We start from the raw sequence: 24,818 nt of genomic DNA, 5'->3' as shown, positions 1-24,818 counted from the left end.
CCTTGCTCAGCTGGTAAAGAATCCACCTGCAATCTGGGAGACCTAGGTTCGATCCCTGGGTTGGCAAGATTCCCCGGAGAAGGGAAAGGCTACCCACTCCAGTACTCTGGCCTGGAGAATTCCATGGACTGTATAGTCCATGGGGTTGCAAAGTCAGGCACAACTGAGCGACTTTTACTTTCACCTTGGCCGAGATGCTTCTACTAGGGAGGCTGGACAGCACCTATTACTATAAGGGAGGCTGGAGACCTTCTTTCCAGTAAAACCCACTTAAACTGAATTAGCCCCCAGGTCCTGAATGCTTAGGTTTACTCACAGACCAAAGGGGAAACACCAGGAGAAAATGAAAACAAAGCAGGCGTAGGGCTGCTCTTCCCCGACAGGCCTATATTCCATGGACAGTGGAACATCCGTATTAGCATATGGAAACCTGTTGTCCTGGTACAGGGAAATTTTAGAGGGAAGGACAACGCATCCAGCTGAAGTCAGCCACAAAGAAAGTGACCTCTCTGGCCGACCACTGTCTCTCACCTATGTTCTTGCAGCTGCTGTTCCAGGCTCCGTGGTGGTTCTTTGCAATAAAGCTGACAGGTGTTCTGGGCTTTTGACAGAAGGCTGGGCTTCTAGAAGAGCAGAAAAATACAAGCATGACATGTTGTCATCTAGGACACAATCATCAGCCTGTACTTCTGCCTGGAGGATGAACCCACGTGAGTCCTCCAGAAGCTGCAGGATGCAGGGACTGACAATTGCGCCCTGAGACCCTGGGAGAGCCTGGGAGAGCATTGGGTCAGCAGGCCTGAGCTGTCTCAGTTCTAACCTGCTTCACTTTCCTGTCTCTAAAGTCCTCCAGGACCAGGAGGTTCATGGAGACTAAAAACAATGAGAAAAGTGGAGTTAAATCTCTAGCAAAGGCACCTACTGAATGAGCAAATGATTCATTCTTTATGGGATCTAATATTTTCAAGCACCAACAGAGAGCTTATGGTACCTTTTTGCTAAGTAGTAAGAGGCATAAGGGCTTCCTGGGTGGCACTAGCAGTAAAGACACTGCTTGCCAATGCAGGAGAGACGTAAGAGACCCAGGCTTGACCCCCGGGTCGGGAAGATCCCATGGAGGAGGGCACGGCAACCCTCTCCAGCATTCTTGCCTGGAGAGTCCCATGGACAGAGGAGTCTGGTGGTCCAGGGTCACAATAAGTCGTGACTGAAATGACTTAGCATGCATACAAGAGGCGTAAAACAGAAGCAAAGAAGCCAGAGTTCCCTTCCCTGCCGCTCAGTGGCAGTACCCTTTCCAGGGGTCTGAGGACAAGCCTCTTTTCTGCTGCCAAGATAGAGCATAAGGCTAAGTCTGAACATGTTTCTAGAAACTACAAATGCAGAGTCAGACCTGCTTGCCTATAAAGGAATTAAGCAGCTACCCAAAATAAATACCAAGCAAAACAGGTTCCTGCGGTGCAGAGAGGCAGAGTGGGGACGATCACGGGGAGCCAGAGCGACAAGGGGGAGGAGGACCCCACCTGGAGTCGGTGCTGCAGGTACTGGGCCTCCAGGCTGTGGCGCTGGGAGAGCTGTGGGTGTGCGCTGCCCCCGGGGAGCGCAGACACGCTCTTCTGCTGCGGAGGCGCTTCCTCCTGGGGAGCGAGGGGGGGACACACTTTCAGTTTCCCATGTGGGAGAAAGTTTCAAATCTGAGTGAAAGCACCTTGGCAAGCGTCCAAGGGGAACTCCAACTCTGTTAAGACTTAATCCTCAAGGCTTTTATGTAACTAGTAGGCTGAGGGTCAGTCACTTTGCAGAAGAGGAATATGGGCTTCCCCAGATGGCTCGGTGGTAAAGAATCCACCTGCCGATGCAGGAAACGTAGGTTTAGTTCCTGGGTAGTGAAGATCCCCTGGAGGAGGAAGTGGCAACCCACTCCAGTATTCTTGCCTGGAGAATCCCATGGACAGAGCAGCCTGGTGGGCTATAGTCCGTGGGGTCGCAAAAGAGTCAGACCCAACTGAGCGACTTCGCAACAGGATGAATGCATGCTGTTTACCCGCAGTAAACAATGACCGAGTCAGTACAGGAGCAAAGGCCCCTGCCGTCATCAGCAGTTTATTCCCTTCATGTGGGGATCAAACGCTCTAATATTCCTGATGTACTGAACATGGGCTCACATAAAATGAGTTACATAAACAGCCATATTTTTTGTACTTTTAGCACAAATAACACAATATTTAATGAAGTGATATCACATCAAAAATAAATGGCAACAAGCTTCTCATTTATGTTATTACTGGTAATCTGTGTGTGTGTGTGCACGCGCGCATGTACACGTGCATGGTGGGGGGAGGGAGTTCCAGGGAGACTCTAAGAGGGACTCCAGATAGAATCTGTGCAATGAACTGAGCAGAGCGTGAGTGTCTAGGCTTCCATGTGGTACTGACCACCTGGGCCAGTGGGGGTGGGCCTACCCAGCCTGTCAGGCAGACAACAGCAACACAGAAAGCTTTCAGGCTGCGGGCTGTCCAAAAGGACATGTCTGCTCCAGGAGGAGGAAATCCTCTAAATGAAATGACACACCTTCAGGACAGACTCATGCCTTGTTCTCACACAGTCACGAGGGCGGGGCCCAGAGCACCCACCTGCGGGCAACTGTTGGCCAGGTCCTGGAGCTGAGCGGTGGGAGAGGCCAGGCTGGGGTCTGCCTCTGAGCCCATCTGCTCATAGAGCAGCTGCACTTTGTTCAACTCTAGGATGCCTTTGGTTCTAGCCAGATTCTGAAGATGTTGTCTAAATGCTACAATTCCTGAAAGAAAGAACAGTGGCCAAATGGCTTAAATAAAATACAAGGCCTTTCAAGTGAGCACAGGTATGAAACCAACATGGCAATGGACCCCAGGGTGTCCTACAATAGAAGCACCGAGAGCCAGTGGAAAGCGCACCTTGGGTGAGGGAGGTGTCTGACGCCCGGCGGCCCTCTCTGAAGCTCACTGGAGACCTGTTGTGGGCCTCGCGTTTCTGGGCACTCAGGGCCTGCATGGCAGGGTTGGCAGGTCTCAGGCTCACGAAGGGAGATGTCATGCGGGGTGAGGGCGGGTTGGCTAACATCATGTCCTTGAGGGAAGGGTTGTCCTCAAGAAAGTGCAGGTCCCTCTGAACAGACCCCATATCATACTCAGAGTCCACACTGTCAAGGGAGGGGTTGTCACTCATGGAGAAAATTTTCCCTTGAAGAGAAAAAAAACAAAACACCAATATCACCACCAATAAACAGCATCTTCTGGGAACATGGAATACAAAGCATGGCCAGTGTGAGTTTCCACAGCTACCATGTCTTCAACCTCCAACCAAAACATTTTTTCAAAACCTTTTTACATGTCAACTGAATCAGCTTTGAATACTGTGGGGGAAAACACTTCCAGAATTTGGGACCGTATGATCTTTTCCACTCCAGAAGAGCCAGATGAGTTATGTAGCTCTCGGATGAGTCTGAGGAGTTGGGTGTGGGGGGTGGGGGGCAACTCACAGACATTCCAGTTTAATCTCTGTGAGCTGCTAAGCAGGCCTACTCTTAACTCCTGCTGAATGCTGTCCACAAAGGAACAGGACACAAACAACATTCCAGGAACTGGCTGGTATCACTACTATCTCCTGCAGCAGACGACAAAGATGCTGCAGAGACTCGCCCCAGTGCTTACTAGAAATCATACCTGAACCAGGCACGACGACCAGCTGATTGGTCACTTCTGACAGCGTGTGCCGCCTCTGCCCACCGCGTGTGGACTGGAAGGTGTCGAAGGCCTGACTGGGGTCTTCCTCGGCTTCGCCTTCGGTCTCCAGCCCTTCATCGATGGAGGTCTCCATCATGTTGCTCGGGAGGGACTGGCACCCCTTCCTTGCCAGGATGGGAGGCACAGGGTCCAGGAGACAGCCGTTTACCTAAATGTCAGGGGCAGAGGGACGCAAGAGGAACCATCAGTTGCTGCTACATTTTAAAAATCCACAAAGGCAAAAATGTAGAGACCTGAGGCCAATCAAAAATAAAGTAAAATATTAAAAATGTCCATATTTGTTACCAATGACAACTGTGTAGACTAGAAGTTACGGCAAGTCAATTGCAGCACTAAGAGACACAAGCCCGTTATGTCCCAAACTGGCATTGCCTCCCAGGTTTCTCTGAGTCATCAATATTACAATAAACAATTTTTTTAGTGGTTTCCAGATGAATAGGGCATATTAGCTTGAAGCCTACCAGTTATTATTATTTTTAAGAAGGGAAATGAAGAGGGGGAAGATGAGATTAAAAAACATCCTACTGCATGGCTCATCGCTAAGAAAAGAGTAGTCATCAGCATTCTTCTAATTTTCAACCACAAAACATACAGGAGAGCTCCAGATATTTATGTTCAGAATCTAAGTACCTGCACATTCTATGGACCCCAGGAATGGAAAAAAGAATTTCTTTAAAGATGTACATACCACAAAAAGGAGTGAAAAAAAAATCCAAATGGCAAAGGGCCAAAGCCTTCCATTATAGAATAACAAATGACTCACAGGCCCGGAATTCCAGCAGAGGTTAACGAGCACCAAGGCTCTGAATTCTCTTTCCTCCAGCAATATACCCGGTATCCAGGCTTCCTACCCCAAGGGGAAGAGCTCGGCACAGCTCCTGAATGAGAACTCTGCCTGCCTCTGCAGTTGCCAAGCAAACCACTTCGAGGCGGGCAGAATGGCACACAAAGGGGAGTTGTGGTTTCAGTTCTTCTGGCTGTAAAAGCCCCAGTGAGGAGGCAATTATTTACCTCATTACCTTAACCATTCCCCTGTGGACACCAATCCAGCTTCCTCCTGTGAATAGCTGCTCAGGAGCAGCCAGGCGACACTGCGTTCCCAGCAGCACTTTCACCTGGAACACACCCGCGAGAGCTATTGTTTCCTCTGGAAGCAGGAGAGGCTCATGTATGTGAGAGGGGACGTGGAAATGACCGTGCTAGGCGCAGGCAACTTTCCTCTTATGGCAACCACTCCAGAGGCACTGCGAGGCCCTTTATTTGGAGAGGGAGACTGGGGTGACTCAGCTGGTTGTTTGCTTGGGGGAGGGGACAGTTATTCCATAAAAAACTGTTCTGGGTCTGCAGCCATTACTAGGATAAGGCGGCTAATGCACTACAAGGTTTTAAAGTGACAAGTGGTCGTCCAAAGTGAAGGATGACAGATGCTCTTTTCCTCAGTCGAGACGGATCATGGCACTAGGAAACAACATCTCTGAATGCTGGCCAGCAGCAATCAGGCCCCTCTCCCCCCTTCCCCAGATGAGTGTTTCCTTTGGAGGACAAGACTTCAAAATACAGTGTGAGTGAAAGGTGCATTTTCCAATAAAGTGCTTTTGCCTTTCCTTAGACGCGATCAATAACTTCACTTCTGATAAGAGACCTCGCATGCAGCAGGTAGCATACACGTAGGAGTCAGACCCTCAGAAACTCCTCCCCTAACTAATAACACCCCTGAGCTTATCACAAACACAAGATTCTTGTACAGAAGATTGGTAGACTGTTACAGAATGAATGTTTGCATCTCCCTTTAAATTCACACACTGAAGCCCTAACCCCCGGGTGACTTATTTGGAGATGAAGTCTCCAGAGAAATGTAATTAAATCAGGTCTTAAGGGTGGGGCCCTGATCTGGTAGGATTAGTGTCCTTACACAAAGAGACCCTAGAAAACTCTGGCTACATGTATGAGAGCATAGAGGAAAGGCCATGGAAGGACATGAGAAGGCGGCCCTCTACCAGTCAGGAAGAGCCCTTACCAGAAATCATACTGGCCACAACCTTGATCCTGGACTTCCAGCCTCCAAGAACTATTACAAAAATAAATTTCTGTTGTCTAAGCCACCCAGCTTGTGGCATTTTGCATGGCAGCCTGTGCTAACACAGCAGACTAATGCATAGTACTAGCCAGTGAGTCTGGAGGCTGGAACATGCCTTACTTAATTCATATCTTAAGTGCTTGGCAAGTTTGGCATATATTGAAGAGGATTAAACCTCAGCTCTTATTAGGCAAGTTGCTTAACTTCTGTAAAGCTCATTTTTTTTCCCACCTGTAAAATGAGAGCAAAACTTTCCAGGAGGGATAACTAAAACACTGCATATATTATCATCATCTCTTGACTGAAGATAATACTTCATAACGATAAAATTGTTTAAAGCATGAGAATAAAGCAACATTTTCTTTTAAAGCATTTTTACCATCTTGAGGCAAGTTAAAATAAACAAATAACCAGGTAAGGAAGAAAAGAACTGGATAACCCCAATTCTGGAAATTTATCCTCAGGAAATAATCAAAGCTATAGTCAAAAATTTAGACACAGGGATATTCATATCCCTGAAGCATATATAAGGCAGCAAAAAAAATTTAAAGTACTTGGTGTCTAAAAATAGGCGAGTAGTTAAATAAGGGTACATCTAATATAAGGCAGTTGTTAAGTATAACCCATGCTTTCAAAGATGATTTCATGGTATGGAAAAAAATGCCCATGATATTATGTAAAAGCAGGTTTGAAATTATATATAATAGAATAAGATTTTAACAAGACTACCTACGTGCTGAGTCACCCTATACTCATCCACCCACCCATCCATCTATTCATCTATAACACACTCTAAGGAAACATGTCAAAAATGGGCTTACCTTTGTTTTGGGTAGGGGGATTATAAGTAAGTTAATTTTTTCCTTTATCTCTCTCTGAGTTTTCTGTGTGTGATTCTGATTGATGTTTTTTCATTTTAAATTAAAAAATTCAAATCAGAGGAATTTCTCCCCTTGACTAAGTCTTAGAGGTTAAAACTATTAAAGGTTTTTGACGATCCTTTTTAGACTCTGTCTTATGTGTGCTACCTTTATAATTAAAATGTCAATAGATGTGGAACAGCTCTGCTACACAGTTTCACAGTTTCCTTCCACTCTCCAGCTATGAAGATGGTAACCTGGAAAATCCTTTTATTATAGCCTCTAATAAAATGTTAAAAGTATCTGTGCGTGTGTGTGTGTAAAGTCGGTTATCCCCCAAAAACTCTCAAAAGAGAAAGACTAGCCCTTCAGGCTTGCCCTGCCCCTGTGCGGGCCTCTGTGCTTCCTGGGGGTCGTGGTGACTGCTCAGAGTTGGATGACTGTCTCAGAAAGGTGCTATCTTTTGCAGCAATCCCAAACCCATGTTTCCACACAGACTCCCTGAAGATTTTACTGACAGTTTTAAGTTGAAGTTGAAAACTTCCAGGAGGGAAAGAGAGGTGAAACCTCTGAGAGGCAAAGTACCTGCCACCAACTGCGAGCAGAAATGATGGAGCAACACATCAGTTACTCGGCATCTTCGAGAGGACAAACAGGCACCAGAGGGAGGGCATACAAAGCCAGACCAACAACAAAGGGCTGGTGTCTCTGTCGGAAGATTTTGCGTGTGTGCTTATTTATGAGAGCGCGGCGCTAGGGAGGGAAGAGGCACAGAGTACCGCTGACACAAATGAGACGGTCCACGAATAAAGCAGCAGAAGGCGATGGCCTGGCTGGGAGCCAGGGTGGCCCTGTCAGTGTGGGTGGCCGGTTCCAGCGTGGCATTGCTCTTCCTACAAATGCAAATATGCCATCTAGCTTCTGTCTATATCTTTCACAAAATCATTCATTTCCTGTCTGTTTCCTGGTTACGGTAACAATCACAAGCTTTAAAAATAGCCTGCCCTATATAATACGGCAGACAGTGCCCAATCTGTGTTTCGGGCCTGATGCCCTTACAGCCAAGCTCTCAGCACACTGCATTTTAATTTTTTTCAAGGGAATTAGATTTTAAAAATAAATGGATGATGCTGTCCCAATTTATGTCTAAATTTCCGGGTGGAAGTGTAACAGCAGTTTATGAGGATCTGAACATGCTAGGCAACCGCAGGCAGAGGAAACAGACTGTCCACAGGAAGTGGCCTTGTCCTCAGGGACACGGATGCTAATTCCGTGTGGTCGGGAACCCAGTTTAACACCTGCTTATGGCAGCCTAGCTTCAGGCTGCCTTGATTACGCTCTAGCTGAACTCATTACTTACTTACGAATCAGGTCTACCTGTTTCTGAAAATGGCATTCACCTTCCTGATCCTCAAGGCTCATAATGCTGTCCTTGGTTTGGACTTCTAACAGTCTCTCAATTTTATCTCTGCAATCTCATTTATACCACCGCCTCTTGTCCAGTTTCACGGGCACCATGTAGCTCGGTCTCTTATCAATCTCCCCTGACACACGCTCTAACCTTCTACTGTCCTGATCACCAGAATCGCTCCCACTCCAGGCAGGCTATGGACATTTCCAAGATTATTTCTGAAGTACAACATGGATCATGATGCTTCCTTATCAAAAAATCTTCAGTTGTTTCCTGGAGAAGTCCATCTGAGAAAAACTCTCCTGATAATACTGAAACATGTCAACATGTTGAGAGCCTCAGACTAGAGAGAGTCTATCCATTGGCTTTGCCATTTAAGGCAGGCTAATTGTCTTTATTTTGTACAACTCCCCTTCACAGGCCCGCTCCCTCAGCCACGCTGAGCTCCGGCTCTGACCTGCAGGGACTGGGCTTTCCTGACATTTCCCCTCTGCTGAGAGAGCCACCATATGCTCATTTCCATCCATCCTGATTTTGTCTCTTAATTCCCAGCTCTGACAGTTAAACCAAAGACATTACTGATCAAACTGGAACTGTCTCCTAGTCTTGCAGCATTTTAATTTTTGTCTCTTTAAGGGACCAATTATGTACCAGTTTATTCAGTTCTCGGCATCACTGCCATTAGTTATGCATCATGTCTCTTCTGCTAGACTACAGACTTTGAGGCAGAATTAATGTCTGAGTCATCTTTTTATTACCTTATGAAGCTAAAAGACAGGAAACCAATATTTATTGAGTATCTACAATTTGCCTAGACTCTCATACACATTCTCTAAATTAATCCTCACAACAGTCTCATAAAGTTGGTATTGTTGTTTTACAAGAGAGAATGTAAGTTCAAAGAAATCAGTCACTTTGTCCAAGTTCACACAGCTAGAGAAGAAATGAATCTATTTTAAACATACTCTAAGACCTGCCCATTAATGTGATCTTCAGTATATCACTTGATGCTAAGTATATAAAACAAATAAGAAGTGGAATAAATATCCACTGGGTTTCCCAGCTGGCTCAGTGGTAAAGAATATCTGCCTACCAAGCCGAAGACCAGGGTTTGATTCCTGGGTCGGGTAGATCCCCTGGAGAAGGAAATGGCATCCCACTCCAGTATTCTTGCCTGGGAAATTCCATGGACAGAGAAGCCTGGCGGGCTACAGTCCAAGGGGTCACAAAGGAGTCAGGACATGACTTAGCAACTAAACAACAACAAACATCCATTAAATGAGAGAAGCTATCATCTTCTACATACTAAAAGCCAACTTTATACAGCACACCAGAATAAACTTATCTCCTTTAGGTATGTTCAAACTGGATACAAAGAGTATTCAGTTGAACAAAAAAAGGCTCATCATTCTGTAGCTGCAGCACATGCAGAGGAGGGGCCATAATAACAGGCAAAGCCCAAGTCAGCACAATAGTTACGTTTTTGTTTTTAGAATTACAGTTGGCTTAAAAAAAATCCAAAACCTATGAGGGATCTAGAACTTGTGAGAAGAAACTGGTTAAGGAAACAGAAGGAAGGAAGATTCTGAAAAGTACACGTGAGATCTGACGAGTTACATAATCACGGCGAGGACAAGACGGAGAGGGAGCCGAGGTTGTCTCTGGACACATTTCTCAGGTCTTCTGCACAAAAATAAAACTCCTGTGTGCCTTGAGGGGATGACAAAGTTCAGCTAAGCCAAAGTACATCTGCGGACCAAGCTGCTGTCTCCAGCCAACCTGTAAGCTCGGAGTCTCAAACACGTCCGTACCTTTGGAGTGTCGACACACTCTTCCTCCATGAACGCTGCCTCTGCCTGACAGCCAGACGCGGGAAACGCGAAGGCGTCCACGGTGGAGGCCTGTGGGAGGAGGGCAGATCGCATCGCTCGCACGCTGGGTGAATGCACGGTCACTGGGAGCCCCACAGCCTGTGCCTGTAAATACGGCAAGGATGGAGAGCTCAGGAACATTAATCCTCTCTCTATATACATAAATGTACAAATCCCTTGAAATAAGACGATTCTTCCTGGTGCAAAGAAAGGATAAACAGTGACTTGTTGGAAACTCCAGAAAAGGTGTGATGAAGTATGTACAGGTAGAGGTATCCATCTGAAGCAGTCTCTGCCATCATTCTGACAGGCTGTACAGAAGTTCGTTCCTGTTCCACAGCGAGGTGTGTAACTTTCACAGATATGACAAGAAAGCTAGTCTTTTCAAGCAAGGTAAGGATGTTCTTTTTTTCCAATTCAACAAACATATATCATCCATATCCTTAAATATATTACTCTGGAAAGAGACAAAGAAGCATAGAACAGTCCCAGTCTCAAGGAGCAGGAGCTCAAAATGGAACCAGAGATAGACAGGCACACAACTAACTGTAACACGAAGTACACTGCAGTAGGTGCTATCACCTGCATCTTTTTTCTTTTTGGCGGGGTGTGGGGTGAGATGGTACACATTTCTTGGCTAGGATGTGTGTGAAGAGGAAGAAGAGACAAGCAGCAGCTACTTGGCCGAGGCAGGAACTTCCTTCTCTGAAGGAGACGTGCAGACTAAACACAGCCCACTTGTCCAGCAGAAACGGAGACGCTCACTGCTGAGCAAGTTATGCTCACAAAGTCAGCCTACTCCAGCAAGCCCATTCTCCACGTCTCCTCCATTAAACCCTCTAAGTAAACAAGCATTACAGACTCTTCCTTTGAAAAATCATTTAAAAAGAGATTTTCCTTTATGACAATGGTATGGGTTGATTGGGAAAATGACGCTGTTGGGTAATCCTTTCCGCCCCATCTCTTTAAAACCGGCAGAATAATTTCTTAGATCTCTTTTGAAAATAACAGACATTGCAAAACATCGGAGGGAACAATCATCATACCAGTTTCTAAAAGGCAGAGGAATGGCCTATATTTTTTCTGCCATTATCACTTCAAGAGATACAGGATGGTGAGTTTTAAATTCAAACAAATGAAAAGGAACAGAATGGTATGATTCTAGCTTTTCCTTTCCCAAGACCTGGGTTTGATTCCTGGCTCCATCACTTACTAATTGTATGAACTTAATCAGTTACCTAAACTCTTTTAATCTTATCTTCTTCACCTTCTAAAAAGGGCATAATACCTACTATACAGTGCAGTCAGGATTGTAAAAGGCAACATGTAAAGCCCTTCACTCAGTAATGTTAATTTCTCCTTTCTCCTTCTTTCTAAAGTCTTAGAATGATGACACAATTTAATACAGGGATTCGGCTGTACACTTCTGTTCTCAGATACTATGTAACGGTTCTCATTTAAAATTTCAGACTGATGGTTTTCAATAATGGGCGGTATGTTAGAAATATACTTTATCCTTGACTATACTTTTAATATCGAGTAAGCTTTATATTCCAACATTAACATCATTAGATATATTGCATTAAATAAAGAATAAAATATAGCAATAGTAAAGTGTTGGTATTATATGGATGCTAAAAAAAAAAAGGAAAGAAAATGCACTATATACATTCTGAGCATGATAAAGAAATAGCTTTTCTTCTATCATTGCTCCTCAGGTCACTTTTGAAACTAAACATCTTTTTTTTTTCCCCTTTCCAGTATTACTTATTTAAATCAACTCTTTTAGCCACAATGTAACCGACACGACTGAGTGACTGAACTGAATAAAGTATATTCGATATATTCTCCCTGCTCTTATCATTGTCTTTTCAATCAAAGGATAAAGCTAAACTTTTGATTTCTGTTTCCTAAATTTACTTGACCGCTCCTTCTTATTAGGGCAAAGCATTACCTATAGACACTGTGCTGGAAATGAGACGCCAACATGACAACTAGGATATGGTGTTCTTCTCACTTCCTGCCTCTTGTTAGCTGTGACTTTTTAAATGGCAGGATTGCACTGGGCCAGATCGAGCATAGCACATTTTTCTTGGCAACTTTTACATCCAACCTGGACTACAACAGCTTACCGTGAACTTGGTAAGGACAGAGACATAACACATTTTATTGTGACAATCACTTCATAGGAAGTACAATGACAGATGCAGAGGTCTGCTTTTTAGGAGTCTTGCAGTCATGGAATTAAAGAAATCTTTTTGGTACAAGTTACAGTGTAAGTATTCAAAGAGTATGCCCAACACTAAGAAGTGAACTAAATAATATGTTATTATAATAAATAGATGATTGATTAATATCCCAAGCAAGCAGATATTACCTGTTTCCTCCAGAGTGGCCACAAACATGATTGGCACATGAAAAGATGCTTGACATCATTAATTATTAGAGAAATACAAATGAAAACTACAAGCAGATACCACCTCACACTGGTCGGAACTGGCTATCATTATAAAGTCTTCTCTGGTGGCTCAGACAGTAAAGAAACTGCCTGCAGTGCAGGAGACCAGGGTTTGATCCCTGGATCGGGAAGATCCCTTGGAGAAGGAAATGACAACTCATTCCAGTATTCTCGCCTGGAAATCCCATGGGCAGAGGGGCCTGGTGGGCTACAGTCCATAACGTCGCAGAGTTGGACACGACTGAGCGACTAACACAAACAAAAAGTCTACAAATAAATGCTGGCGAGAGTACAGAGAAAAAGGAATCGTCATATACTACTGGTAGGAGAGTCAGCTTGTGCAGCCACTATGGAAAACTGTGGAAGTTCCTCAGAAAACTAAAAGTAGTATTACCATATGATCCAGCAATCCCACTTCTGGGTGTATATCCAAAACAGAAAAAAGAAAACTATAATCCAAAGAATAGCAAGGAGAGAGAAGAAAGCCTTCCTCAAGTGATCAATGCAAAGAAATAGAGGAAAACAACAGAATAGGAAAAACAAGAGATCTCTTCAAGAAAATTAGAGATTCCAAGGGAACATTTCATGCAAAGATGCGCTCGATAAAGGACAGAAATGGTATGGACCTAACAGAAGCAGAAGATATTAAGAAGAGGTGGCAAGAATACACAGAAGAACTGTACAAAAAAGATCTTCACGACCAAGATAGTCACGATAACGTGATCACTGACCTAGAGCCAGACATCTTGGAATGTGAAGTCAAATGGGCCTTAGAAAGCATCACTATGAACAAAGCTAGTGGAGGTGATGGAATTCCAGTTGAGCTATTTCAAATCTTGAAAGATGATGCTGTGAAAGTGCTGCACTCAATATGCCAGCAAATTTGGAAAACTCAGCAGTGGCCACAGGACTGGAAAAGGTCAGTCTTCATTCCAATCCTAAAGAAAGGGAATGTTAAAGAATGCTCAAACTACTGCACAATTGCACTCATCTCACACGCTAGTAAAGTCATGCTCAAAATTCTCCAAGAAAGGCTTCAGCAATATGTGAACTGTGAACTCCCAGATGTTCAAGCAGGTTTTAGAAAAGGCAGAGGCACCAGAGATCAAATTGCCAACATCCACTGGATCATGGAGAAAGCAAGAGAATTCCAGAAGAGCATCTATTTCTGCTTCATTGACTATGCCAAAGCCTTTGACTGTGTGGATCACAATAAACTGTGGAAAATTCTGAAAGAGATGGGAATACCAGACCACCTGACCTGCCTCTTGAGAAACCTGTATGCAGGTCAGGAAGCAACAGTCAGAACTGTACATGGAACAACAGACTGGTTCCAAATAGGAAAAGGAGTGCGTCAAGGCTGAATACTGTCACCTTGCTTATTTAACTTATATGCAGAGTACATCATGAGGAACGCTGGGCTGGAAGAAGCACAAGCTGGAATCAAGATTGCTGGGAGAAATATCAATAACCTCAGATATGCAGATGACACTACCCTTATGGCAGAAAGTGAAGAGGAACTCAAAAGCCTCTTGATGAAAGTGAAAGAGGAGAGTGAAAAGGTTGGCTTGAAGCTCAACATTCAGAAAACAAAGATCATGGCATCTGGTCCCATCACTTCATGGGAAATAGATGGAAAAACAGTGGAGACAGTGTCAGACTTTATTTTTTTGGGCTCCAAAATCACTGCGGATGCTGATTGCAGCCATGAAATTAAAAGATGCTTACTCCTTGGAAGGAAAATTATGACCAACCTTGATAATATATTAAAAAGCAGAGACATTACTTTGCCAACCAAGGTCCGTCTAGTCAAGGCTATGGTTTTTCCCGTGGTCACGTATGGATGTGAGAGTTGGACTGTGAAGAAAGCTGATCGCCGAAGAATTGATGCTTTTGAACTGTGGTGTTGGAGAAGACTCTTGAGAGTCCCTTGTACCGCAAGGAGATCCAACCAGTCCATTCTAAGGGAGATCGATCCTGGGTGTTCATTGGAAGGACTGATGCTAAAGCTGAAACTGCAATACTTTGGCCACCTCATGCGACGAGTTGACTCACTGGAAAAGACTCTGATGCTGGGAAAGGTTGGGGGCCGGAGGAGAAGGGGACGACCAAGAATGAGATGGCTGGATGGCATCACCAACTCTGTGGACATGAGTTTGAGTGAACTCCGGGAGTTGGTGATGGACAGGGAGGCCTGGTGTGCTATGATTCATGGGGTCGCGGAGAGTCAGACACAACTGAGCTGAACTGAACTGAACTGATAATCCAAAAAGATACACACACCTCTATGTTCATAGCAGCACTACATACAATAGCCAAGAAATGGAAACAATCTAAATGTCCACTGACAGACAAATGGATAAAGAAGATGTGGTACATATATACAGTGGAATACTACTCAGCCATAAAAAGGATGAAGTAACACCACGTGCAGCAATGTGGATGCAACTGGAGATTATCATGATAAAGTGAAGTAAGTTAGAAAGAGAAAGACAAACACCACGTGACATCACTTATATGTGGAATCTAGAACATGGCACAAATGAAGCTATCTAGGAAACGCAAAGATGCTCACAGACAAACAGAACAGACTTGTGGTTATTATGGTAGAGGCGTTTGCAGGAAGGGTGCACTGGGAGTTTGCAGACAGTAGATGCAAACTCTTACATTCAGAATGGACAAATAACAAGGGAACTAGGTTCGATATCTTATGATAAACCACAACGGAAAGGAATATAAAAAATGTATATATGTGTATAACTGAGTCACTTTTTTGTATAGCAGAAATTAATACAACATTGTAAGTCAATTATATTTTAATAAAAAATTTTTAAAAAGTGGTCATAAATAATGACTACGTCCACTAACTGCAATGACTTTTAAGATCACATATTTAATATCCTGAATCTCTTCTTCTGATTTTAAGCCTTTCAGAACCATTAAAATGAAAATACTTTCTCCTATGGGAAACAATCTTTAGTGCTCCTGAAGGATGGCTGAAAACTAGTAGAGCGAATTGATAATAAAAAGGCATATTTTTTTAATAGTCATTATAGTCAATTAGATGTCATGTTTCCTGCATATTATGAGGCAAATATAAGTACTCTCAATCCATCTAAGATGGGAATCTCACTGTTTTCTAAGGCTATTTATCACTACACCATAAATTCCCAGAGACTGTTTTCTGGGCACCTATGAAACTAGGATGGCAGGCACTGTGTCTGGCACATAAGTGCTCTATCTGAACTCAACTGCTGGAATCAATTAATCAATTTCATCTTTATAGGAAACTTGTAAATAAGTAGGTACTGCTGTTTTCATTCTATAGTTAAGGACACTGGAGCTCAGAGATGCTGACTTGCTGGCGTCACTCAGCTCGGTATGGAGCCCAAGCTCTGCCTGACTGTGCAACTCATGTGACCTCTGCATGGGATCCTGTGACCTCCCTGCTTCCTATCGCTCCATCAAGTAATAAGCGATCTGCCACTTCTTTAAAAAGAGAGCAGAACATCAAAGAATTCAAGGGGATAGGCTCTGCTAAAACTTGAAGCATATTTATATTCACAAAAACAGAGAAATCTATTTTTTAACAAGTTCAACACTAAACATGAGAACGCAGTCTCATAGGAAAGGGAGCACTTCAACCCAGTGCCTGCTGCTCAGCACTCAGACGGGACTCATACTCTTTAGATACATTTCAAGTCACAGGAAATAGCTTTCTATGATAATTTAGGTCAGTGTATACAATGAAAAGAACTCATGGGGTGCTTGGTAATAAAAAGTAATTATCAAATAGAAGAAGCTATGCTAACACATCCGAACCTCAAGCCAAATGAAATACAACTTGAGATCTAAGGAACCTGCGTCAAATTTAGCTGTGAAAAGGAAATGATGCACAGTAACAGACGCGTGTGCTTGGAGCAATCGTTCATGGAACCCTCACTTGTGTAACATCTCAGAAAAGAGACCTGGGAGGGCAGCTGCTCAGTGTGGGGCTTTCCTGCTTCTTATTTTTCTGCTGCAGCATTTTCAAGAGGGAAGGGTCACCTCCATTTTCCTACTGCTGCCCCAAATTTGGAATTCTCATTTTGTTCCCCCCTCTAACTTGAAAGCAATACTGCTCCACTGTGAAGGATTATAAGTGCTCAGAGAGACTTCAACCCAAATCTCTGGAACTTCAGCGATACATTATTTTACTCACATTAGTCTCAATATTCACATTATTTGAGATATTAAAGCATGTATAACAAAGCATATCATTTGCCTATTAAAATCAAGAAGATTTCAATTTCCTTGGGTTTCTTTTTCACATACTCTGGAGAAGTCAATGCAAGATTCTATTATAATTCTATAAATTTTGTAGGACTGCCAAATAAGAAATACGAAGTGAAACTTCTTTTGTTCTTACTCCCACTTTAAACATGGTACTCACAGAAGTAGACGGAAATCCTAAAAGATCGTGTGAATGGTCTATGCAGGCCGTCTCCCAGTTCTCCTTGGCGCCAGCCTCTCTCTGGGGACTCAGGTCCATTCTTCCCCATCAGCTGAGTCGCCACCACCATGACTCCCTCAGCCTTGGGCTCAATAATGGAGCCGCTGCTCCTTGTCCCTTCCTCCCCAACATTATTTATTACTTATCACTTATTATTTATTACTATGTGCTGAACAATTATTTACTAGTTTAAATGTCCCAGCATCTTATAATTATTCCCATTTTAAAGCTTGAGAAACTGAGGCACAGGAAGACCTCAGGTAACTTTTTTAAGGTGCACAGTAGGAAATGGCAGAATCTGGGATCTGCTCGAGACCACCATGCTGGGCTGCCTCTCCAGACCAGGGCTGAGTTCAGCCAGGGTCCACCTGGGAAAGTTCCTATACTCGCCCTTCCTGCCTACTTCTACTGGCACCATGTTAGTTCGGTCTTCAGTATTTCTCATCAGCTATAATCATCTAACAGCGCTCTCCAAATTTCTTCTCTCCCCTATCCAGTCTGTCCTTCACAATGTGAGCAGATTGCTTAGCTTAAAGTGCAATATAATTTTATCACTTTTTTTTGCTTAATAGTCTTCAGCAGTTCCTCACGTCTTTCTGAATTATTAGTAAACTGAAGCTGAAGCACCAATACTTTGGCCACCTGATGAGAAAAGCCGACTCATTAGAAAAGACCCTGATGCTGGGAAAGATTGAGGGCAGGAGGAGAAGGGGACGACAGAGGATGAGATGGTTGGATGGCATCACCGACTCAACGGACATGAGTTTGAGCAAGCTCTGGGAGAGGGTGAAGGACAAGGAAGCCTGGAGTGCTTCAGTCCATGGGGTCGCAAAGAGTTGGGCACAACTGAGTGACTGAACAACTCTGTCATTTACCTTGGCATTCAGTCCCTTCACAGCATGGCTTCAACTTAACCACTCAGACTCTTTCATTTCCCTATTCTTCAATTCAAGTGAATTGAACAAGTCTATACTGGTCCACTTGGGTACTTCTGCTCACACTGCTTCCATCTGAGTGGAATGCCTCTAGCTACTGCCTCTCCTGAACAGCTGTGAGGCTCCATCTCAAATGCCATCTCTCCCACAAAGCCTTGCCTGATCGGATGTCTCTCTCTCCCCTTTGCCCTTTTCCTAAAAAACGTTCTATTACACAGCTACACAAGTTCAAAATGATGACATTCACAGCATCTTCTAAATTTTGCCTTTTCATTATTTTTGAAGGATTGCTATTCATGATGTTGTCTTATTTTGCTTCTATAATGTAATGACTCTGAGGGCACGTTTACACAGCCTGAGGGCACGTTTTATACGTCTTCCTGCCTGTAGTGCCTAATAAGTGAAGCTTTCACAGTAAATCTGCAATAAAAATTTATTAAATTAAATTGAATGTACAGACTAGTTACATTAATTCTCAACATAAATGAATGATTAAAAAAAAAAAAAGAAAAGCCTCTTAAAGAAAAAAAACTGTCTGAAATAAAATTAAACCCTTACAAATAGGAAGATGGTAAAATGTTTGAGAACCTAGTAAACGACAGACAGAAACTTTACAGAAAAACAAGGTATGGGGGTGAAATCCTAGCCCTTTGTACTACACCATGAAAAACGTGTCAAACGTCTCAACAGGCATACGCACTGATAAGACTATTGGCTAATAGGGCGTTACCTTGGCAACTGTTTGTTCGGCAATGGTGCTAGGCCGACGCTGGCGGGCATCAAGTCTCTGCTCCACAGGAAAGCTGCTCCTGTGTGATTTCAGGCGCTCCACCAACAAGTAATAAATGGCAGCAAAGTGGTTATAGCTCTTGTTCTGCAAAGCCTGCAAGAGAAAACAAGTGCCAAAGGCAGAGAACCATAAAAACCAATTCAGTGATTTACACCTTTCTAAAAAAGGAGGGAAAACACAACACTATAAATCAACTAATCTTCAATAAAATAAAAAACATAAGGGCATATATGTATACCTATGGCTGATTCATGTTGAGGTTTGACAGAAAACAACAAAATTTTGTAAAGCAATTATCCTTCAATAAAAAATAAATTAATTAAAAAACAGAGTACAAGGAGTCTGGCTAAAATAAGTAAATAAATAAATAAAAAGGGGAGGGAAGATATCATGTGTTCTTAAAAAAAAATAAGAGTAACAAGCAAAGTATAACTCAAAATGAAAGGTATTCCAGAATTTATATCTCTGAATGACTTGACTGGTCCTTTTACATTAATTGGTTCCATTTATTTTTCTGCATTCAGAGAAAACGCCATCATTGTCTCATGCAGATGTTCCCCAACACTGTCACTGTGGTCCCATCTCATGGCTGTAACTAGGTTGTAAGGTTGGTTAGCAACCTGAGCCCACAGGCTCTAATTCCACAGCCTTGACACGAGCCCAAACCATTGCCAACCCTGAAGTCAATGATTAAAGTCTTTGGGGAAATTTCTGGTGATTATTTTGGGCTGGAGAATGACATCTGGACACTAGGTTGAGAGACGCTGTGTCTCCATTCTTAGGTAATTTTTTCCTCTTGTTTTTGCGGTCCCACCCTCTGGAAACCTTGAAAATAAAGCTGCTTCCTTGGCTGGCCAGCTCCCCAATGATGCTAATGAAAAAGAAAAACAGCGGCTCCTTTGGCTTCTAATTCCACGTGACAGGCTGCATAGGTGCTGTGCAGTGCAGCTTGGGTGCAGAGCACTGGCAGCAAATATCACAGGCCAAGGGAACGGCGCTCACAGCTGCCGTCACGGGCAAGGACAAAAGAGCCTCACTGAGCACGTGATGAGCAAAAGCAGAGCAGTGTGGTTTCACTTATGGCTACAGTGAAGGAAAGGCAGCACAGGCTACAGTACTCTGTCTTCACCAGGGTGTATTTTATATTCTTGTTATGCTTCATTCTTAAAAATACTGTTTTTAACTGCTGCGGAGGTATTAAAAATATGTATATCCTATGAATATGCTAACTATTAAAGAACAGAAATAAAGCTGATGAGCAATTTCCCAGGTTCATGACCTTCTCAGATCTGTGACCCATAAAACTTCCAAATCAGGAATCCACCTGTTGTTGCCTTCTGAGTGTCTTCAGTCCACAACTAAATCCCTCTGGTTCTCCTAAACCTGATGTCTCCCCTTCTTTCACGTTCAGCTCTCGCCTTGTTCTATATCTGCACACTTAGGCTCTGTATAAACTAGCTTATTACCTATAAGAGTTTATGTTTCATCTTAGAAGAAACTTTCTACTTTTTATTTGTTAAGTTTCCATCACTGTCTTTCCTCAAACATACATAACGCTTCCTTTTGAATTTTTTGGCAGATGGGACAAAGGCAAGAATTTATATATTGATTAAAAGCAAACAAAAATAGAATGTGATGTAATCTCCAGGGAACACTGAACTGCACGCCGAGGTGCTGGTTTGGCCAGAAGACCAGGATGACAAAGTATGAGAATGAAATTTTAAGTTATTAAGTATTGATACAACAGTCTTGAAATATCTTTAGTCAAATCTCCAATCCCTTTACCTCGATGGTTTTCTGTTGATCTATTCCAAGGCCGTGCATTAATCGCAGAACCTGCTCATTAAACTCCCCGATGGACGGCTCGTTTTCTTGCCCTTGTGGATAGAGAACAGGCCTCTGAACAGGAACTTCCACGAGCATCCACTTATGCTCCTTGATTTGCGCTATGGTCAGCCGTTTGGCCGGGTCCAGGACCAACATCCTTCGAATAAGGTGCTCACAATCTACAGAAAACACAGTGTTATAGAAGTCACGTGATTCTTCTTGCACTTCGGGGTATTTACCTGACTCGTGACTTTATACAGTGGTGATAATCTTTGTATCCTCCACAGGGCCCACTGGAAAGCAGAAGGTCAAACGAGTAAATAAACCCTGAAGGCTATTTGTATTCGTCAAGTTCACACCATGAATGCTGACACGTGAAATTAACCATCTCTGTGAACGAATACTTATGAAAAACAGGAGGGTTCAGGTCTATTCAAATCTAAACGAAACTTTCTATTGAAAAATATCTAGACAAAGACTTAGATTTCCACTAAAGAAAGAGAGAAAAAAAAAAGTCTTCTTCCTAGAACAAGCAAATAGTAATGGATCCTTCCGGTCGCTTCTGAGGCTGATACACTAAGGTTGTGTGAGGCAAGAGCCCTCCGAGGGACTGCTGCTATTCTCCATATCAGTGCAACTGAGAAAAATGTAGGTGAAACAGCAGTTCCTTCTGATGACACTAAGTAAACTGCACTGCTGCAATTCTGGGCACTTGTTTATCCTCTGAGCTGATATCACCCTCTTTAATACCCCACATAAGCTAACCTTCCATCATGAGCTAAGTGCCAGGCACCATGCTAAGAGCTCTACACAGATTAATTTAATTAACCCCTCAACACCCCTGTTAGGAACTATTGTTATTTCCGTTTTATAGAGTGAGGAAACTGAAGCACAGAAATAAAACTTGCCAAGGTCAGACTGCCAGTAAGTGGTGGACTCAGGATTAAACCAGGTGATCTGGCTCCAAAATCCACTCTCTTAAGGACTAGAACATTACTTCCGTTACTAGGAACTGGTAAATTAAGGATGATAACCAAAATCTAAACTGAGTGAACTTAACTGCTGCCTCTGCAGCAACTCAATACAAGACTGGAAGGGATTATAGCACTTCATCTTAATTCAGTTGTTTTGCTAGTTGGTTTTAAGTTTAAATAAAAAGCTTAATTTTGTAACCTCCCACCAGAAGATTTGGGAAAATCCATTTCATACTTAGAGTGACATGGCTGTAAATCTGTATCTACAAAGTGCTTCTCAAAGGCTAAAATAAACACCTAGGACACTCACAGACAAGGGCAAATGGGAAGATTTACTGTTCTTAATCTGGGACACTTTCTGTTCCAGTTACAAGCAGGAAGGCTGGAATTTCTCTCACCTACATGGAGGGGGTTGCTTATTTCTATGACTTTTAAAGTGACTCGGTCACTTTATTTGGCACCCAAACTCTTAGAAAAAGAGAAGCCTTTCTTTAGGTGTTCATTTGGAGAAAAAATTCTGTAAAGCACAATTTTAAGATAAACAGGTTGTTACCTTCTGACATGAAATATGGAATCCGGAATCTTCCTTCTAAAACTCTCTGCCTCAAAATTGGAAGAGTTGGTCCATCAAAAGGTAGAGCTCCACAGACAAGGACGTAAAGAACCACTCCCATGCTCTGTGGAAGAAAATAAGGCTGTCATTTTTCTACTGAGAACTTTGAATGCTCTTTGTTTTCCTAAAATATCCTCAAGCTCTTAAAATTATATGCACTGAAAATTCCTGTTTGAATTTACTACTGTCTCAGAAAAAAAAAAAAGCTCAAATGCTAACTACTGCAATAAAGCATCCTATAATAAATACCAAAAGAAATAAACTTAATCATTTTGATTACTAAACTTTAAATCACTGCTGATATTGGGATGATAACATCTTCCCCTAGAAATTCTTTCCTAGAATCTTTACTCTGACTCATTACAGGCCAGTGGACAGGAAAAGTATGAACTACTATCTATGTGTTAGGTACCAAGAGCTTCAAAATGGACCAGAGTACCCAGTATTATCATGAGAGATGCATTTAACACAGCAAAGCAAAGCAGTACCCAAATATCCAGCTGTGGTCCTTCATACTGCTGCCCTTCAAAGACTTCTGGGGCTGCGTAAGGGGGGCTGCCACACCATGTTGCCAGAAGTTCACCACTTTTAAAGAAATTTCCAAAACCGAAATCTAGTGGGATGGAAATAAACGTTACTTTCATCTATGCTCTCAAACTATACTGAATTTCTCATACTAATTTTCTAATACGCTGTATTGACAATACCACTACTAATTCACTCTGTGAGCACGGGGTGGCATGTAACTTGTGATGTTTCCTTAGCATTTAGCACAATGAATAGCAAATATTAAGCATTCAATAAATATTTCTTGAATGAATGTGCTAATGAATTAAGTTTTCTTCTCAAAGAGAATGAGTGAAAGGCTGGAAAAAAGACTTTAAATCATATATTTTTAAGGCTGAAAAGAAAAACTCCACTGATAAGGACAACCAGCTTGAATTTTATAATTTTAGAATTTCAATGACTCCATGATTAAGAGCTCTTGAGCTTATACAGTCTCTAAAGAAAGAAACAAATGAGTAAAACTAAGATATTTACCTAAACCCAACCAAGGGACTGGCTGCTCTCATAGCCATTACCCCAAGGTAGCAAGATAACCTTTTAAGGCAACTGAGGACAGTGTTTACTAAGTAACAATTCTCTGAAGTGTTGGCTCCCACATCCTGAATAGACAGATACTCATCTGAATAGCTCATTAACATGTGATGGCTCGGCGGCTCGACCACAGGCCACTTATCATCATTATCACGTATTTACTCATTTATGTCATGTGGTGGCATTATACTTCTCAACAATGGCCTTCCCCTTATGATATCAGTCACACTGAATCTGCAGCTTTGATATATAGCATGTACTCTGGATGCATTGGATTCAGAGGCCTTCAATACACATGAAAGTTACCACGGAAGACAAATGCAGTGAGCACTCTGGTGTAAATGCAAGCTTGTGCCCTTCTGCTAAGCCTTCAGAGTCTCATGTTCTCAGCAGAGGAACCAAGTCCTGTTATCTTGTAAGTTACAGGCATAATGTCTTTATGCTGCGACAGACTCCTGACTGAAGGACACGCCGTGGTGATAAGCACTGGCTTTCCTGGCGAGTGTCTGCACTACATAGAGGGTGAGCTTTCAGAGGTGCCCCCAGGGGGCTGGAGCAAGTCTCCTGCACCAGACTGGCTGTGGGACACAGGCTCAGTCTTCTGAGCCTCAAGCTCCACAGCTGGAACACAGAAACATGTGCAGCCAGTAGGCTGCTGTGCAGATCTAGTAAGTTAACAGAAACTCACACTCTGCTCACACCTTGAGACTACGGCACACTTCTCTATTTATTTTTATTTTTGGCTGTGCTGGATCTCTGATGCTGTGCTTGGGCTTTCTCAAATTGCGGTGAGGCGGGGTCTACTCTCTAGTTGTGGTGTGTGGGTTTCTCATTGCAGTGACTTCTCTTATTGCAGGGCACAGGCTCGAGGGCGTGCGGGCTTCAGTAGCTGTCTAGTAATTAAAGTTATTTAACTTTCCTGAATCTTTCTTTCTGTACCTATAAGTGTGGGGATAATTTGCCTACCCAGATAGGAGGCTACGAGGAGTAAATGAGATTAAGAACGTAAGATTCTTGATTCCTGAAGCGCAGTAGATGTGAAGTGTTAGCTCCCTTCTCCATAACTGAAGCCATCATTACCAATGACTGCCCTTCACAGAAATGGGTCCTGAGAAAATACACCGGAAGGGTAAACAAGGTGTGGGGAGGGACTTTCCTGGTGGTCCAATGGCTAAGACTTCGGGCTCCCAGTGCAGGGGGCCTGGGTTCAATCCCTGGTCGGAGAACTGGATTCTGCATGATGCAATTGAAAGACTCTGTGTGCTGCAGTGAAGACGGAAGATTCCACATGCCTCAAATGAGACTTGGCACAGTCAGATAAATAAGGAAACAAATAAATATTAGAAAGAAAAGGAGCCGTGGAGAAGCTTAAGGGTTCAGAAAAGATGGTGCACGTGGGGAGAGGGATGGTGTGTCTAAACCTGGAGGAGCAGCGGTGTGGTCCATCCTTGGTGTCCAGGAACGCAAGGCAATGAGAACGCCTCCATTACGTGACTGCAGTTCAGTCCTACACTTGGCTTTCCAAACTGACTGTCAGAGAGGTCTTTTCTTCTCAGCCCCACCTTTATACCTAACAGTTCACACCCCATCACAATCCGTGTGTTCATATTGACAGGTGTTTCTCATTTTC

The 24,818-nt window shown here is 43.1% G+C and overlaps 1 protein-coding gene across 3 annotated transcripts in view; it reads right to left on the bottom strand.

Annotated features, from left to right (window-relative positions):
• Positions 1-24,818, bottom strand: part of SIK2 (salt inducible kinase 2) — a 128,206-nt gene that overhangs the window by 3,563 nt on the left and 99,825 nt on the right. For all 3 annotated transcript variants that reach the window (XR_016038963.1, XM_055423004.2, XM_055423005.2), the window contains exons 5-14: positions 22,579-22,703; positions 22,031-22,154; positions 20,462-20,682; positions 18,617-18,769; positions 9,942-10,106; positions 3,702-3,930; positions 2,934-3,218; positions 2,634-2,797; positions 1,524-1,637; positions 532-623 (exon numbers count right to left, since the gene is read on the bottom strand). Coding sequence is in view for 2 of the 3 variants with exons in the window: in XM_055423004.2 (XP_055278979.2) it covers positions 532-623; positions 1,524-1,637; positions 2,634-2,797; positions 2,934-3,218; positions 3,702-3,930; positions 9,942-10,106; positions 18,617-18,769; positions 20,462-20,682; positions 22,031-22,154; positions 22,579-22,703 (1,672 nt within the window). In the remaining variant the exon portion in view is untranslated. The remainder of the gene's footprint in view (positions 1-531; positions 624-1,523; positions 1,638-2,633; positions 2,798-2,933; positions 3,219-3,701; positions 3,931-9,941; positions 10,107-18,616; positions 18,770-20,461; positions 20,683-22,030; positions 22,155-22,578; positions 22,704-24,818) is intronic.

The sequence above is a fragment of the Moschus berezovskii genome, chromosome 14, assembly GCF_049115385.1.
Source record: "Moschus berezovskii isolate FMDL1 chromosome 14, NW_MosBer_1.0, whole genome shotgun sequence".
Classification (NCBI taxonomy): Eukaryota; Metazoa; Chordata; class Mammalia; order Artiodactyla; family Moschidae; genus Moschus; species Moschus berezovskii.
This window is presented reverse-complemented; position numbering and strand designations above follow the sequence as displayed.